This window comes from Oncorhynchus keta, unplaced genomic scaffold (assembly GCF_023373465.1).
Source record: "Oncorhynchus keta strain PuntledgeMale-10-30-2019 unplaced genomic scaffold, Oket_V2 Un_scaffold_187_pilon_pilon, whole genome shotgun sequence".
Lineage (NCBI taxonomy): Eukaryota > Metazoa > Chordata > Actinopteri > Salmoniformes > Salmonidae > Oncorhynchus > Oncorhynchus keta.
The window spans coordinates 150,001-169,569 of NW_026290840.1; the positions used below are offsets into that span (position 1 = coordinate 150,001).

The 19,569-nt window shown below is 53.6% G+C and overlaps 1 protein-coding gene across 2 annotated transcripts in view; it reads right to left on the reverse strand.

Moving 5' to 3' along the window:
• phip (pleckstrin homology domain interacting protein) overlaps positions 1-19,569 on the reverse strand; it is a 129,321-nt gene that overhangs the window by 94,666 nt on the left and 15,086 nt on the right. For both annotated transcript variants that reach the window (XM_052514659.1, XM_052514658.1), the window contains exons 7-9: positions 14,582-14,742; positions 5,805-5,900; positions 1,599-1,724 (exon numbers count right to left, since the gene is read on the reverse strand). In XM_052514659.1, coding sequence (XP_052370619.1) covers positions 1,599-1,724; positions 5,805-5,900; positions 14,582-14,742 — 383 coding nt within the window. The remainder of the gene's footprint in view (positions 1-1,598; positions 1,725-5,804; positions 5,901-14,581; positions 14,743-19,569) is intronic.

Consider the following 19,569-nt stretch of genomic DNA (forward strand, 5'->3'; position numbering starts at 1 on the left):
CCTGTGGTTCCATTCCTCCCCCTCCTCCCCCCTCTCCCCCTCCTAGCTACCTGAGTTTCCATTCCTCCCCCTCCTCCCCCCTCTCCCCCTCCTAGCTACCTGTGGTTCCATTCCTCCCCCTCCTCCCCCCTCTCCCCCTCCTAGCTACCTGTGGTTCCATTCCTCCCCCTCCTCCCCCCTCTCCCCCTCCTAGCTACCTGAGTTTCCATTCCTCCCCCTCCTCCCCCTCTCCCCTCCTAGCTACCTGAGTTTCCATTCCTCCCCTCCTCCCCCTCTCCCCTCCTAGCTACCTGTGGTTCCATTCCTCCCCCTCCTCCATTCCCCCCTCCTCCCCTCTCCCCTCCTAGCTACCTGAGTTTCCATTCCTCCCCTCCTCCCCCTCTCCCCCTCCTAGCTACCTGAGTTTCCATTCCTCCCCTCCTAGCCCCCTCTCCCCCTCCTAGCTACCTGTGGTTCCATTCCTCCCCCTCCTCCCCCTCTCCCCTCCTAGCTACCTGAGTTTCCATTCCTCCCCCTCCTCCCCCTCTCCCCCTCCTAGCTACCTGTGGTTCCATTCCTCCCCTACTCCCCCTCCTAGCTACCTGAGTTTCCATTCCTCCCCCCTCCTCCCCCTCTCCCCTCCTAGCTACCTGAGTTTCCATTCCTCCCCCTCCTCCCCCTCTCCCCCTCCTAGCTACCTGTGAGTTTCCATTCCTCCCCTCCTCCCCCTCCCCCTCCTAGCTACCTGAGTTTCCATTCCTCCCCCTCCTCCCCCTCTCCCCTCCTAGCTACCTGTGGTTCCATTCCTCCCCCTCCTCCCCCTCTCCCCCTCCTAGCTACCTGAGTTTCCATTCCTCCCCTCCTCCCCCTCTCCCCTCCTAGCTACCTGTGGTTCCATTCCTCCCCCTCCTCCCCCTCTCCCCCTCCTAGCTACCTGAGTTTCCATTCCTCCCCCCCCCTCCTCCTAGCTACCTGAGTTTCCATTCCTCCCCTCCTCCCCCTCTCCCCTCCTAGCTACCTGTGGTTTCCATTCCTCCCCTCCTCCCCCTCTCCCCCTCCTAGCTACCTGTGGTTCCATTCCTCCCCCTCCTCCCCCTCTCCCCCTCCTAGCTACCTGAGTTTCCATTCCTCCCCCTCCTCCCCCTCCCCTCCTAGCTACCTGGTTTCCATTCCTCCCCCTCCTCCCCCTCTCCCCCTCCTAGCTACCTGAGTTTCCATTCCTCCCCCTCCGCCCCCTCCCCCTCCTAGCTACCTGAGTTTCCATTCCTCCCCCTCCTCCCCCCTCTCCCCCTCCTAGCTACCTGTGGTTCCATTCCTCCCCCTCCTCCCCCCTCTCCCCCTCCTAGCTACCTGAGTTTCCATTCCTCCCCCTCCTCCCCCCTCTCCCCCTCCTAGCTACCTGAGTTTCCATTCCTCCCCCTCCTCCTCCCTCTCCCCTCCTAGCTACCTGAGTTGCCATTCCTCCCCCTCCCCCCCCTCCTAGCTACCTGAGTTTCCATTCCTCCCCCTCCTCCTCCCTCTCCCCCCTCCTAGCTACCTGTGGTTCCATTCCTCCCCCTCCTCCTCCCTCTCCCCCTCCTAGCTACCTGAGTTGCCATTCCTCCCCCTCCTCCCCTTACCTGTAGAGAGGTGATGGATGCAGAGTGACCTTCCAGTACTGCTAGAGGAACACAGGTCTGAAGACACCATACTCTGATGGTCTTATCACAGCTACCTGCAGCTAGCATGGTGTTCTCATAGCTCACCTGGTGAGCACACACACACACACACACACACACACACACACACACACACACACACACACACACACACACACACACACACACACACACACACACACACACACACACACACACACACACACACACACACACACACACACACACACACTTATGTTAGCAAGAGATGGAAGTGTGTGTGTGTGTGTTTTTCTTGTTTAACTAACTATACTTGTGGGTACCAGTAATCCTCACAAGGATTGTAAAACAAGGAAAATTCGGAAAGTCCAGGATCCAGTTGCAGAGGGAGGTGTTCAGTCCCAGGGTCCAGTTGCAGAGGGAGGTGTTCAGTCCCAGGGTCCAGTTGCAGAGGGAGGTGTTCAGTCCCAGGGTCCAATTGCAGAGGGAGGTGTTTAGTCCCAGGGTCTTTATCTTAGTGATGAGCTTTGAGGGCACTATGAGGTTGAACGCTGAGCTGTAGTCAATGAACAGCGTTCTCACATAGGTGTTCCTTTTGTCCAGGTGGGAAAGGGCAGTGTGAAGTGCTGTATAGACTGCACAGATCTGTGGATCTGTTTTGTCGGTATGCAAATTGGAGTGGGTCTAGGGTTTCTTGGATAATGGTTTTGATGTGAGCCATGACCGGCCTTTCAAAGCACTTCATGGCTACAGACGTGAGTGCTACGGGTCGGGAGTCATTTAAGCAGATTACCTTAGTGTTCTTGTGCACAGGGACTATGGTGGTCTGCTTGAAACATGTTGGTATTACAGACTGGGACAGGGAGAGGTTGAAAATGTCAGTGAAGACACTTGCCAGTTGGTCAGTGAATGCTCGGAGTACACTTCCTGGTAATCCGTCCCGCCCTGCGGCCTTGTGAATGTTGACCTGGTTATAGGTCTTTTCTCATATGGGGCAACAGAGAGCTGTGTGTGACATTGCAAGCCAAAAAATTGCGAAATACAGCATTTACTTGTGAGATACAGATATATAGATAGACCTAGTGCATGGTTCTGTCTGTCTGTCTGGTGTCTGACCTGCCTATACTGATAGATAGACCTAGTGCACGGTTCTGACTGTCTGGTGGCTGACCTGCCTATACTGATAGATAGACCTAGTGCCTGGTTCTGTCTGTCTGGTGGCTGACCTGCCTATACTGATAGATAGACCTAGTGCCTGGTTCTGTCTGGTGTCTGACCTGCCTATACTGATAGATAGACCTAGTGCCTGGTTCTGTCTGGTGTCTGACCTGCCTATACTGATAGATAGACCTAGTGCATGGTTCTGTCTGTCTGGTGGCTGACCTGCCTATACTGATAGATAGACCAAGTGCATGGTTCTGTCTGTCTGGTGGTCCGTTCCTAGGGGGACGGTCCATCCCTAGTGGTCTGTTCCTAGGGGGACGGTCCATCCCTAGCAGTCCATCCCTAGTGGTCTGTTCCTAGGGGAGCGGTCCATCCCCATTGGTCCGTTCCTAGGGGAGCGGTCCATCCCCAGCGGTCCATCCCCATTGGTCCGTTCCTAGGGGAGCTGTCCATCCCCAGTGGTCAGTTCCTAGGGGGGGCGGTCCGTTCCTAGGGGAGCTGTCCATCCCCAGTGGTCAGTTCCTAGGGGGGGCGGTCCATCCCCAGCGGTCCGTTCCTAGGGGGGGCGGTCCATCCCTAGCGTTCCAATCCTAGGGGAGCGGTCCATCCCTAGAGGTCCGTTCCTAGGGGGGGCGGTCCATCCCTAGCGTTCCAATCCTAGGGGAGCGGTCCATCCCTAGTGGTCCATCCCCAGCGGTCCGTTCCTAGGGGGGGCGGTCCATCCCTAGAGGTCCGTTCCTCGGGGGGACGGTCCATCCCCATTGGTCCGTTCCTAGGGGAGTGGTCTGTTCCTAGTGGTCTGTTCCTAGGGGGGACGGTCCATCCCTAGCGGTCCATCCCCAGCGGTCTGTTCCTAGGGGGGACGGTCCATCCCTAGCGGTCCGTTCCTAGGGGAGTGGTCTGTTCCTAGTGGTCTGTTCCTAGGGGGGACGGTCCATCCCTAGCGGTCCATCCCCAGCGGTCCGTTCCTCGGGGGGACGGTCCATCCCCATTGGTCCGTTCCTAGGGGAGTGGTCTGTTCCTAGTGGTCTGTTCCTAGGGGGAGCGGTCCATCCCTAGCGTTCCGTTCCTAGGAGGGGCGGTCCATCCCTAGCGGTCCATCCCCAGTGGTCCGTTCCTAGGGGAGCGGTCCATCCCCATTGGTCCGTTCCTAGGAGGGGCGGTCCATCCCTAGCGGTCCATCCCCAGTGGTCCGTTCCTAGGGGAGCGGTCCATCCCCATTGGTCCGTTCCTAGGGGGGACGGTCCATCCCTAGCGGTCCATCCCCAGCGGTCCGTTCCTCGGGGAGTGGTCTGTTCCTAGTGGTGTGGTCCATCCCTAGCAGTCCATCCCTGGCGGTCCATCCCTAGCGTTCCGTTCCTACGGGAGTGGTCTGTTCCTAGTGGTGTGGTCCATCCCTAGCAGTCCATCCCTAGCAGTCCATCCCTGGCGTTCCATTCCTAGAGGAGCGGTCCATCCCTAGCAGTCCATCCCTGGCGTTCCGTTCCTAGAGGAGCGGTCCATCCCTAGCAGTCCATCCCTGGCGTTCCATTCCTAGAGGAGCAGTCCATCCCTAGCAGTCCATCCCTGGCGTTCCGTTCCTGGAGGAGCGGTCCATCCCTAGCGTTCCGTTCCTAGGGGGAGCGGTCCATCCCTAGCGTTCCGTTCCTAGGGGGAGCGGTCCATCCCTAGCGTTCCGTTCCTAGGGGGAGCGGTCCATCCCTAGCGTTCCGTTCCTAGGAGGAGCGGTCCATCCCTAGCGTTCCGTTCCTAGGGGAGCGGTCCATCCCTAGCGTTCCGTTCCTAGGGGGAGCGGTCCATCCCTAGCGTTCCATTCCTAGAGGAGCGGTCCATCCCTAGCGGTCCGTTCCTAGGGGAGCGGTCCATCCCCAGCGGTCCATCCCCAGCGGTCCATCCCCAGCGGTCCATCCCTAGCGTTCCGTTCCTAGGGGAGCGGTCCATCCCTAGCGTTCCATTCCTAGGGGGAGCGGTCCATCCCTAGCGGTCCGTTCCTAGGGGAGCGGTCCATCCCCAGCGGTCCATCCCCAGCGGTCCATCCCCAGCGGTCCATCCCTAGCGTTCCGTTCCTAGGGGAGCGGTCCATCCCCAGCGGTCCATCCCCATTGGTCCGTTCCTAGGGGAGCGGTCCATCCCCAGCGGTCCATCCCCAGCGGTCCATCCCTAGCGGTCCATCCCCATTGGTCCGTTCCTAGTGGTGTGGTCCATCCCTAGCGTTCCATCCCCATTGGTCCGTTCCTAGGGGAGCGGTCCATCCCCAGCGGTCCATCCCCATTGGTCCGTTCCTAGGGGAGCGGTCCATCCCTAGCGGTCCATCCCCATTGGTCCGTTCCTAGTGGTGTGGTCCATCCCTAGCGTTCCATCCCCATTGGTCCGTTCCTAGGGGAGCGGTCCATCCCCAGCGGTCCATCCCCATTGGTCTGTTCCTAGGGGAGCGGTCCATCCCCAGCGGTCCATCCCCATTGGTCCGTTCCTAGGGGAGCGGTCCATCCCCAGCGGTCCATCCCCATTGGTCCGTTCCTAGGGGAGCGGTCCATCCCCATTGGTCCGTTCCTAGGGGAGTGGTCCATCCCCAGCGGTCCATCCCCAGTGGTTTGTCCCTAGTGGTGTGGTCCATCCCCAGCGGTCCATCCCCAGCGGTCCATCCCCATTGGTCTGTTCCTAGGGGAGCGGTCCATCCCCAGCGGTCCATCCCCATTGGTCCGTTCCTAGGGGAGCGGTCCATCCCCAGCGGTCCATCCCCAGTGGTCCGTTCCTAGTGGTGCGGTCCATCCCTAGCGTTCCATCCCCATTGGTCCGTTCCTAGGGGAGCGGTCCATCCCCAGTGGTTTGTCCCTAGTGGTGTGGTCCATCCGTAGCGGTCCGTCCCTAGAGGTTTGTCCGTAGCGATCAGTCCCTAGCGGTCCGTCCCTAGCGGTCATACATACCATTATTCTGCATTGTGAATTGGCAGGGAATTTTATGATTTTTTCTTATATTGTTTTCATGTCAAATCCAAAATGTGTGTGCGTGTGCGTGTTAACTCACGGCCATGTCGGAGATCTCAGCAGCGTGTCCTCTCAGCGTTGCCAGTAGACGGCCCTCATCCGTCCCCCAAATCTTCACCAGGCAGTCATCTGAACCCTAGACACACACACACACACACACACACACACAACAATGAATCACTATGATCTCTGATCACTCACACAACACAACACCAATCACAACACCAATCAGCATGGTCATTGTTCTATCAAACATGTATTAATAGACATTATTTTCAATAACATGAAGCCTGAGGCAACAATTAAAATCAATCAATATTACAAACAATATTATCATTGATCAATCACATCTAAATCAAACCTAGTCTATAACTGGACAACCAGTCAGTCAGTCTATAACTGGACAACCAGTCAGTCAGTCTATAACTGGACAACTAGTCAGTCAGTCTACAATTGGACAATCAGTCAGTCTATAACTGGACAACCAGTCAGTCAGTCTATAACTGAACAACCAGTCTGTCAGCCAGTCTATAACTGGACAACCAGTCAGTCAGTCTATAACTGGACAACCAGTCAGTCAGTCTATAACTGAACAACCAGTCTGTCAGCCAGTCTATAACTGGACAACCAGTCAGTCAGTCTATAACTGGACAACCAGTCAGTCAGTCTATAACTGAACAACCCATCAGTCAGCCAGTCTATAACTGGACAACCAGTCAGTCAGCCAGTCTATAACTGGACAATCAGTCAGTCAGCCAGTCTATAACTGGACAACCAGTCAGTCAGCCAGTCTATAACTGGACAATCAGTCAGTCAGCCAGTCTATAACTGGACAATCAGTCAGTCAGTCTATAACTGGACAATCAGTCAGCCAAACAAACAGTCACCACCAAACAGTCACCACCACACAGTCACCACCACAGTCACCACCACACAGTCACCACCAAACAGTCACCACCACAGTCACCACCACACAGCCACCACCACACAGTCACCACCAAACAGTCACCACCACAGTCACCACCACACAGCCACCACCACACAGTCACCACCACACAGTCACCACCAAACAGTCACCACCAAACAGTCACCACCACACAGTCACCACCAAACAGTCACCACCAAACAGTCACAACCAAACAGTCACCACCACACAGTCACCACCAAACAGTCACCACCACACAGTCACCATCACACAGTCACCACAACCACAGTCACCACCAAACAGTCACCACCACACAGTCACCACCAAACAGTCACCACCAAACAGTCACCACCAAACAGTCACAACCAAACAGTCACCACCACACAGTCACCACCACACAGTCACCACTACACAGTCACCACCACACAGTCACCACCACACAGTCACCACCACACAGTCACCACTACACAGTCACCACCACACAGTCACCACTACACAGTCACCACCACACAGTCACCACCACACAGTCACCACAACCACAGTCACCACCACACAGTCACCACCAAACAGTCACAACCACAGTCACCACCACACAGTCAACACCAAACAGTCACCACCACACAGCCACATCCATAGTCACCACCAAACAGCCACAACCACAGTCACCACCACACAGTCACCATCACACAGTCACCACAACCACAGTCACCACCACACAGTCACCACCACACAGTCACCACCACACAGTCACCACCAAACACTCACAACCACAGTCACCACCACACAGTCACCACAACCACAGTCACCACCACACAGTCACCACCACACAGTCACCACCACACAGTCACCACAACCACAGTCACCATCACACAGTCACCACAACCACAGTCACCACCACACAGTCACCACCACACAGTCACCACCACACAGTCACCACCACACAGTCACCACCAAACACTCACAACCACAGTCACCACCACACAGTCACCACCACACAGTCACCACCACAGTCACCACCACACAGTCACCACCACACAGTCACCACCACACAGTCACCACCACACAGTCACCACCACACAGTCACCACCAAACAGTCACCACCACACAGTCACCACCACACAGTCACCACCACACAGTCACCACCACACAGTCACAACCACAGTCACCACCACACAGTCAACACCAAACAGTCAACACCAAACAGTCACCACCAAACAGTCACAACCACAGTCACCACCACAGTCACAACCACAGTCACCACCACACAGTCACCACCACACAGTCAACACCAAACAGTCAACACCAAACAGTCACCACCACACAGTCACCACCACACAGTCACCACCACAACCACAGTCAGCACCACACAGTCACAACCACAGTCACCACCAAACAGTCACCACCAAACAGTCACAACCACAGTCACCACCACACAGTCACCACCAAACAGTCACCACCAAACAGTCACCACCACAGTCACCACCACAACCACAGTCACCACCACACAGTCACAACCACAGTCACCACCACACAGTCACCACCACACAGTCACCACCACACAGTCACCACCAAACAGTCAACACCAAACAGTCACCACCAAACAGTCACAACCACAGTCACCACCACAGTCACAACCACACAGTCACCACCACACAGTCAACACCAAACAGTCAACACCAAACAGTCACCACCACACAGTCACCACCACACAGTCACCACACCCACAGTCACAACCACAGTCACCACCAAACAGTCACCACCAAACAGTCACAACCACAGTCACCACCACACAGTCACCACCAAACAGTCACCACCAAACAGTCACCACCAAACAGTCACCACCACACAGTCACAACCACAGTCACCACAAACAGTCAAACAGTCACCACCACAGTCACCACCACAGTCACCACCACACAGTCACCACCACAGTCACCACCACACAGTCAACACCAAACAGTCACCACCAAACAGTCACCACCACAGTCACCACCACAGTCACCACCACACAGTCACCACCACAGTCACCACCACACAGTCACCACCAAACACTCACAACCACAGTCACCACCACACAGTCACCACCACACAGTCACCACCACACAGTCACAACCACAGTCACCACCAAACAGTCACCAACACAGTCACCACCACAGTCACCACCACACAGTCACAACCACAGTCACCACCACACAGTCACCACCAAACAGTCACAATCAAACAGTCACAACCACAGTCACCACCACACAGTCAACACCAAACAGTCACCACCACAGTCACCACCACACAGTCACCACCAAACACTCACAACCACAGTCACCACCACACAGTCACCACCACACAGTCACAACCACAGTCACCACCACACAGTCAACACCAAACAGTCACCACCACACAGTCACCACCAAACAGTCACCGCCACACACTCACAACCACAGTCACCACCACACAGTCACCACCACACAGTCACCACCACACAGTCACAACCACAGTCACCACCACACAGTCAACACCAAACAGTCACCACCACAGTCACCACCACACAGTCACCACCAAACACTCACAACCACAGTCACCACCACACAGTCACCACCACACAGTCACCACCACACAGTCACCACCACACAGTCACCACCAAACACTCACAACCACAGTCACCACCACACAGTCAACACCAAACAGTCACCACCACACAGTCACCACCAAACAGTCACCACCACACAGTCACCACCACAGTCACCACCAAACAGTCACAACCACAGTCACCACCAAACAGTCACCACCACAGTCACCACCACACAGTCACAACCACAGTCACCACCACACAGTCACCACCACACAGTCACAACCACAGTCACCACCACACAGTCACCACCAAACAGTCACAACCACAGTCACCACCAAACAGTCACCACCACACAGTCACCATCACACAGTCACCACAACCACAGTCACCACCAAACAGTCACCACCACACAGTCACCACCAAACAGTCACCACCAAACAGTCACCACCAAACAGTCACCACCAAACAGTCACCACCAAACAGTCACCACCACACAGTCACCACCACACAGTCACCACTACACAGTCACCACCACACAGTCACCACCACACAGTCACCACCACACAGTCACCACCACACAGTCACCACTACACAGTCACCACCACACAGTCACCACTACACAGTCACCACCACACAGTCACCACCACACAGTCACCACAACCACAGTCACCACCACACAGTCACCACCAAACAGTCACAACCACAGTCACCACCACACAGTCAACACCAAACAGTCACCACCACACAGCCACATCCATAGTCACCACCAAACAGCCACAACCACAGTCACCACCACACAGTCACCAGTCACCACAGTCACCACCACACAGTCACCACCACACAGTCACCACCACACAGTCACCACCAAACACTCACAACCACAGTCACCACCACACAGTCACCACAACCACAGTCACCACCACACAGTCACCACCACACAGTCACCACCACACAGTCACCACAACCACAGTCACCATCACACAGTCACCACAACCACAGTCACCACCACACAGTCACCACCACACAGTCACCACCACACAGTCACCACCACACAGTCACCACCAAACACTCACAACCACAGTCACCACCACACAGTCACCACCACACAGTCACCACCACAGTCACCACCACACAGTCACCACCACACAGTCACCACCACACAGTCACCACCACACAGTCACCACCAAACAGTCATCACCACACAGTCACCACCACACAGTCACCACCACACAGTCACCACCACACAGTCACAACCACAGTCACCACCACACAGTCAACACCAAACAGTCAACACCAAACAGTCACCACCAAACAGTCACAACCACAGTCACCACCACAGTCACAACCACAGTCACCACCACACAGTCACCACCACACAGTCAACACCAAACAGTCAACACCAAACAGTCACCACCACACAGTCACCACCACACAGTCACCACCACAACCACAGTCAGCACCACACAGTCACAACCACAGTCACCACCAAACAGTCACCACCAAACAGTCACAACCACAGTCACCACCACACAGTCACCACCAAACAGTCACCACCAAACAGTCACCACCACAGTCACCACCACAACCACAGTCACCACCACACAGTCACAACCACAGTCACCACCACACAGTCACCACCACACAGTCACCACCACACAGTCACCACCAAACAGTCAACACCAAACAGTCACCACCAAACAGTCACAACCACAGTCACCACCACAGTCACAACCACACAGTCACCACCACACAGTCAACACCAAACAGTCAACACCAAACAGTCACCACCACACAGTCACCACCACACAGTCACCACACCCACAGTCACAACCACAGTCACCACCAAACAGTCACCACCAAACAGTCACAACCACAGTCACCACCACACAGTCACCACCAAACAGTCACCACCACACAGTCACCACCAAACAGTCACCACCACACAGTCACAACCACAGTCACCACCAAACAGTCACCACCACAGTCACCACCACAGTCACCACCACACAGTCACCACCACAGTCACCACCACACAGTCAACACCAAACAGTCACCACCAAACAGTCACCACCACAGTCACCACCACAGTCACCACCACACAGTCACCACCACAGTCACCACCACACAGTCACCACCAAACACTCACAACCACAGTCACCACCACACAGTCACCACCACACAGTCACCACCACACAGTCACAACCACAGTCACCACCAAACAGTCACCAACACAGTCACCACCACAGTCACCACCACACAGTCACAACCACAGTCACCACCACACAGTCACCACCAAACAGTCACAATCAAACAGTCACAACCACAGTCACCACCACACAGTCAACACCAAACAGTCACCACCACAGTCACCACCACACAGTCACCACCAAACACTCACAACCACAGTCACCACCACACAGTCACCACCACACAGTCACAACCACAGTCACCACCACACAGTCAACACCAAACAGTCACCACCACACAGTCACCACCAAACAGTCACCGCCACACAGTCACAACCACAGTCACCACCACACAGTCACCACCACACAGTCACCACCACACAGTCACAACCACAGTCACCACCACACAGTCAACACCAAACAGTCACCACCACAGTCACCACCACACAGTCACCACCAAACACTCACAACCACAGTCACCACCACACAGTCAACACCAAACAGTCACCACCACACAGTCACCACCAAACAGTCACCACCACACAGTCACCACCACAGTCACCACCAAACAGTCACAACCACAGTCACCACCAAACAGTCACCACCACAGTCCCCACCACACAGTCACAACCACAGTCACCACCACACAGTCACCACCACACAGTCACAACCACAGTCACCACCACACAGTCACCACCAAACAGTCACAACCACAGTCACCACCACACAGTCACCACAAAACAGTCACAACCACAGTCACCACCACACAGTCACCACAAAACAGTCACAACCACAGTCACCACCACACAGTCACCACAAAACAGTCACAACCACAGTCACCGCCACACAGTCACCACCAAACAGTCACAACCACAGTCACCGCCAAACAGTCACCACCACACAGTCACAACCACAGTCACCACCAAACAGTCACCACCACAGTCACCACGACACAGTCACAACCACAGTCACCACCACACAGTCACCACCACACAGTCACAACCACAGTCACCACCACACAGTCACCACCAAACAGTCACCACAAAACAGTCACAACCACAGTCACCGCCACACAGTCACCACCAAAGTCACCACCACACAGTCACCACCAAACAGTCACAACCACAGTCACCACCACACAGTCACAACCACAGTCACCACCACACAGTCACAACCACAGTCACCACCAAACAGTCACCACCACACAGTCACAAACAGTCACAACCACAGTCACCACCAAACAGTCACCACCACACAGTCACAAACAGTCACAACCACAGTCACACAGGGCCAGCAGCCTAAACACACTCTGTTCTGACGGTTCAGCAGCCTAAACACACTCTGTTCTGACGGTTCAGCAGCCTAAACACACTCTGTTCTGACGGGTCAGCAGCCTAAACACACTCTGTTCTGACGGTTCAGCAGCCTAAACACACTCTGTTCTGACGGTTCAGCAGCCTAAACACACTCTGTTCTTATGGTTCAGCAGCCTAAACACACTCTGTTCTGACGGTTCAGCAGCCTAAACACAGTTCTGACGGTTCAGCAGCCTAAACACACTCTGTTCTGACGGTTCAGCAGCCTAAACACACTCTGTTCTGACGGTTCAGCAGCCTAAACACACTCTGTTCTGACGGTTCAGCAGCCTAAACACACTCTGTTCTTAAGGTTCAGCAGCCTAAACACACTCTGTTCTGACGGTTCAGCAGCCTAAACACACTCTGTTCTGACGGTTCAGCAGCCTAAACACACTCTGTTCTGACGGTTCAGCAGCCTAAACACACTCTGTTCTGACGGTTCAGCAGCCTAAACACACTCTGTTCTGACGGTTCAGCAGCCTAAACACACTCTGTTCTTAAGGTTCAGCAGCCTAAACACACTCTGTTCTTACGGTTCAGCAGCCTAAACACTCTGTTCTGACGGGTCAGCAGCCTAAACACACTCTGTTCTGACGGTTCAGCACCCTAAACACACTCTGTTCTGACGGGGCAGCAGCCTAAACACACTCTGTTCTGACGGTTCAGCAGCCTAAACACACTCTGTTCTGACGGGTCAGCAGCCTAAACACTCTGTTCTGACGGTTCAGCAGCCTAAACACACTCTGTTCTGACGGTTCAGCAGCCTAAACACACTCTGTTCTGACGGTTCAGCAGCCTAAACACACTCTGTTCTGACGGTTCAGCAGCCTAAACACACTCTGTTCTGACGGTTCAGCAGCCTAAACACACTCTGTTCTGACGGTTCAGCAGCCTAAACACACTCTGTTCTTATGGTTCAGCAGCCTAAACACACTCTGTTCTGACGGTTCAGCAGCCTAAACACACTCTGTTCTGACGGTTCAGCAGCCTAAACACACTCTGTTCTGACGGTTCAGCAGCCTAAACACACTCTGTTCTTACGGTTCAGCAGCCTAAACACACTCTGTTCTGACGGTTCACAGCAGCCTAAACACACTCTGTTCTGACGGTTCAGCAGCCTAGCCTAAACACACTCTGTTCTGACAGGTCAGCAGCCTAAACACACTCTGTTCTGACGGTTCAGCAGCCTAAACACACTCTGTTCTGACGGTTCAGCAGCCTAAACACACTCTGTTCTGACGGTTCAGCAGCCTAAACACACTCTGTTCTGACGGTTCAGCAGCCAAAACACACCCTGTTCTGACGGGTCAGCAGCCTAAACACACTCTGTTCTGACGGTTCAGCAGCCTAAACACACTCTGTTCTGACGGTTCAGCAGCCAAAACACACCCTGTTCTGACGGTTCAGCAGCCTAAACACTCTGTTCTGACGGGTCAGCAGCCTAAACACACTCTGTTCTGACGGTTCAGCAGCCTAAACACACTCTGTTCTGACGGGTCAGCAGCCTAAACACACTCTGTTCTGACGGTTCAGCAGCCTAAACACACTCTGTTCTGACGGTTCAGCAGCCTAAACACACTCTGTTCTGACGGGTCAGCAGCCTAAACACACTCTGTTCTGACGGGTCAGCAGCCTAAACACACTCTGTTCTGACGGTTCAGCAGCCTAAACACACTCTGTTCTGACGGGTCAGCAGCCTAAACACACTCTGTTCTGACGGTTCAGCAGCCTAAACACACTCTGTTCTGACGGTTCAGCAGCCTAAACACACTCTGTTCTTACGGTGAAGATGCGCCGTCCAGTGCGGTCGAAGGTGACGCAGTAGACAGAGGACAGATGTCCCAGAATCCTCTTGTGCATCTTCATGTGTGAGTAGACCGCAGTGGGGAGGAGTTGACCCAGTCGGTACGAACCAATCAGACGACGGCCGTGACCTGTCTCCACTACACGCACACACCGCAAAGATTGTGTACACACACACACCAGCACCACACACACACACACAGACACACAAAGTTGTTCGTTCCAGCATAATACCATACTAATGTCATTAACTGGTTGACTTACATTATTATAATTTTGTTATGGAAGAAGAAGAAGAAAAACAGGAGAACTGAAATAACAGAAACTCTGCAGCCTTGACCTTTAGCTGGGTCTTCATGGAGACCAGAGACTCTGACCTTTAGCTGGGTCTTAATGGAGACCAGAGACTCTGACCTTTAGCTGGGTCTTAATGGAGACCAGAGACTCTGACCTTTAGCTGGGTCTTAATGGAGACCAGAGACTCTGACCTTTAGCTGGGTCTTAATGGAGACCAGAGACTCTGCCCTTTAGCTGGGTCTTCATGGAGACCAGAGACTCTGACCTTTAGCTGGGTCTTCATGGAGACCAGAGACTCTGACCTTTAGCTGGGTCTTAATGGAGACCAGAGACTCTGACCTTTAGCTGGGTCTTAATGGAGACCAGAGACTCTGACCTTTAGCTGGGTCTTCATGGAGACCAGAGACTCTGACCTTTAGCTGGGTCTTCATGGAGACCAGAGACTCTGACCTTTAGCTGGGTCTTAATGGAGACCAGAGACTCTGACCTTTAGCTGGGTCTTCATGGAGACCAGAGACTCTGACCTTTAGCTGGGTCTTAATGGAGACCAGAGACTCTGAACTTTAGCTGTGTCTTCATGGAGACCAGAGACTCTGACCTTTAGCTGGGTCTTCATGGAGACCAGAGACTCTGACCTTTAGCTGTGTCTTCATGGAGACCAGAGACTCTGACCTTTAGCTGGGTCTTCATGGAGACCAGAGACTCTGACCTTTAGCTGGGTCTTCATGGAGACCAGAGACTCTGACCTTTAGCTGGGTCTTCATGGAGACCAGAAACTCTGACCTTTAGCTGGGTCTTAATGGAGACCAGAGACTCTGACCTTTAGCTAGGTCTTAATGGAGACCAGAGACTCTGACCTTTAGCTGGGTCTTAATGGAGACCAGAGACTCTGACCTTTAGCTGGGTCTTAATGGAGACCAGAGACTCTGACCTTTAGCTGGCTCTTCATGGAGACCAGAGACTCTGACCTTTAGCTGGGTCTTAATGGAGACCAGAGACTATGTAGCCTTGACCTTTAGCTGGGTCTTCATGGAGACCAGAGACTCTGACCTTTAGCTGGGTCTTCATGGAGACCAGAGACTCTGACCTTTAGCTGGGTCTTAATGGAGACCAGAGACTCTGACCTTTAGCTGGCTCTTCATGGAGACCAGAGACTCTGACCTTTAGCTGGGTCTTAATGGAGACCAGAGACTCTGTAGCCTTGACCTTTAGCTGGGTCTTCATGGAGACCAGAGACTCTGTAGCCTTGACCTTTAGCTGGGCCTTCATGGAGACCAGAGACTCTGACCTTTAGCTGGGTCTTCATGGAGACCAGAGACTCTGACCTTTAGCTGGGTCTTCATGGAGACCAGAGACTCTGTAGCCTTGACCTTTAGCTGGGTCTTCATGGAGACCAGAGACTCTGACCTTTAGCTGGGTCTTCATGGAGACCAGAGACTCTGTAGCCTTGACCTTTAGCTGGGTCTTCATGGAGACCAGAGACACTGTAGCCTTGACCTTTAGCTGGGTCTCCATGGAGACCAGAGACTCTGTAGCCTTGACCTTTAGCTGGGTCTTCATGGAGACCAGAGACTCTGTAGCCTTGACCTTTAGCTGGGTCTTCATGGAGACCAGAGACTCTGTAGCCTTGACCTTTAGCTGGGTCTTCATGGAGACCAGAGACTCTGACCTTTAGCTGGGTCTTCATGGAGACCAGAGACTCTGAAGCCTTGACCTTTAGCTGGGTCTTCATGGAGACCAGAGACTCTGACCTTTAGCTGGGTCTTCATGGAGACCAGAGACTCTGACCTTTAGCTGGGTCTTCATGGAGACCAGAGACTCTGACCTTTAGCTGGGTCTTAATGGAGACCAGAGACTCTGTAGCCTTGACCTTTAGCTGGGTCTTCATGGAGACCAGAGACTCTGACCTTTAGCTGGGTCTTCATGGAGACCAGAGACTCTGTAGCCTTGACCTTTAGCTGGGTCTTCATGGAGACCAGAGACTCTGTAGCCTTGACCTTTAGCTGGGTCTCCATGGAGACCAGAGACTCTGTAGCCTTGACCTTTAGCTGGGTCTTCATGGAGACCAGAGACTCTGTAGCCTTGACCTTTAGCTGGGTCTTCATGGAGACCAGAGACTCTGACCTTTAGCTGGGTCTTCATGGAGACCAGAGACTCTGTAGCCTTGACCTTTAGCTGGGTCTTCATGGAGACCAGAGACTCTGTAGCCTTGACCTTTAGCTGGGTCTTCATGGAGACCAGAGACTCTGTAGCCTTGACCTTTAGCTGGGTCTCCATGGAGACCAGAGACTCTGTAGCCTTGACCTTTAGCTGGGTCTTCATGGAGACCAGAGACTCTGTAGCCTTGATCTTTAGCTGGGTCTTCATGGAGACCAGAGACTCTGACCTTTAGCTGGGTCTTCATGGAGACCAGAGACTCTGACCTTTAGCTGGGTCTTCATGGAGACCAGAGACTCTGTAGCCTTGACCTTTAGCTGGGTCTTCATGGAGACCAGAGACTCTGACCTTTAGCTGGGTCTTCATGGAGACCAGAGACTCTGACCTTTAGCTGGGTCTTCATGGAGACCAGAGACTCTGACCTTTAGCTGGGTCTTCATGGAGACCAGAGACTCTGAAGCCTTGACCTTTAGCTGGGTCTTCATGGAGACCAGAGACTCTGACCTTTAGCTGGGTCTTCATGGAGACCAGAGACTCTGACCTTTAGCTGGGTCTTCATGGAGACCAGAGACTCTGACCTTTAGCTGGGTCTTAATGGAGACCAGAGACTCTGTAGCCTTGACCTTTAGCTGGGTCTTCATGGAGACCAGAGACTCTGACCTTTAGCTGGGTCTTCATGGAGACCAGAGACTCTGACCTTTAGCTGGGTCTTAATGGAGACCAGAGACTCTGTAGCCTTGACCTTTAGCTGGGTTCTCCATGGAGACCAGAGACTCTGTAGCCTTGACCTTTAGCTGGGTCTTCATGGAGACCAGAGACTCTGTAGCCTTGACCTTTAGCTGGGCCTTCATGGAGACCAGAGACTCTGACCTTTAGCTGGGTCTTCATGGAGACCAGAGACTCTGACCTTTAGCTGGGTCTTCATGGAGACCAGAGACTCTGTAGCCTTGACCTTTAGCTGGGTCTTCATGGAGACCAGAGACTCTGTAGCCTTGACCTTTAGCTGGGTCTTCATGGAGACCAGAGACTCTGTAGCCTTGACCTTTAGCTGGGTCTTCATGGAGACCAGAGACTCTGTAGCCTTGACCTTTAGCTGGGTCTCCATGGAGACCAGAGACTCTGTAACCTTGACCTTTAGCTGGGTCTACATGGAGACCAGAGACTCTGTAACCTTGACCTTTAGCTGGGTCTTCATGGAGACCAGAGACTCTGACCTTTAGCTGGGTCTTCATGGAGACCAGAGACTCTGACCTTTAGCTGGGTCTTCATGGAGACCAGAGACTCTGACCTTTAGCTGGGTCTTCATGGAGACCAGAGACCAGAGACTCTGACCTTTAGCTGGGTCTTCATGGAGACCAGAGACTCTGTAGCCCTGACCTTTAGCTGGGTCTCCATGGAGACCAGAGACTCTGACCTTTAGCTGGGTCTTAATGGAGACCAGAGACTCTGACCTTTAGCTGGGTCTTAATGGAGACCAGAGACTCTGTAGCCTTGACCTTTAGCTGGGTCTCCATGGAGACCAGAGACTCTGTAACCTTGACCTTTAGCTGGGTCTCCATGGAGACCAGAGACTGACCTTTAGCTGGGTCTTAATGGAGACCAGAGACTCTGTAGCCTTGACCTTTAGCTGGGTTCTCCATGGAGACCAGAGACTCTGTAGCCTTGACCTTTAGCTGGGTCTTCATGGAGACCAGAGACTCTGTAGCCTTGACCTTTAGCTGGGCCTTCATGGAGACCAGAGACTCTGACCTTTAGCTGGGTCTTCATGGAGACCAGAGACTCTGACCTTTAGCTGGGTCTTCATGGAGACCAGAGACTCTGTAGCCTTGACCTTTAGCTGGGTCTTCATGGAGACCAGAGACTCTGTAGCCTTGACCTTTAGCTGGGTCTTCATGGAGACCAGAGACTCTGTAGCCTTGACCTTTAGCTGGGTCTTCATGGAGACCAGAGACTCTGTAGCCTTGACCTTTAGCTGGGTCTCCATGGAGACCAGAGACTCTGTAACCTTGACCTTTAGCTGGGTCTCCATGGAGACCAGAGACTCTGTAACCTTGACCTTTAGCTGGGTCTTCATGGAGACCAGAGACTCTGACCTTTAGCTGGGTCTTCATGGAGACCAGAGACTCTGACCTTTAGCTGGGTCTTCATGGAGACCAGAGACTCTGACCTTTAGCTGGGTCTTCATGGAGACCAGAGACCAGAGACTCTGACCTTTAGCTGGGTCTTCATGGAGACCAGAGACTCTGTAGCCCTGACCTTTAGCTGGGTCTCCATGGAGACCAGAGACTCTGACCTTTAGCTGGGTCTTAATGGAGACCAGAGACTCTGACCTTTAGCTGGGTCTTAATGGAGACCAGAGACTCTGTAGCCTTGACCTTTAGCTGGGTCTCCATGGAGACCAGAGACTCTGTAACCTTGACCTTTAGCTGGGTCTCCATGGAGACCAGAGACTGACCTTTAGCTGGGTCTCCATGGAGACCAGAGACTCTGTAGCCTTGACCTTTAGCTGGGTC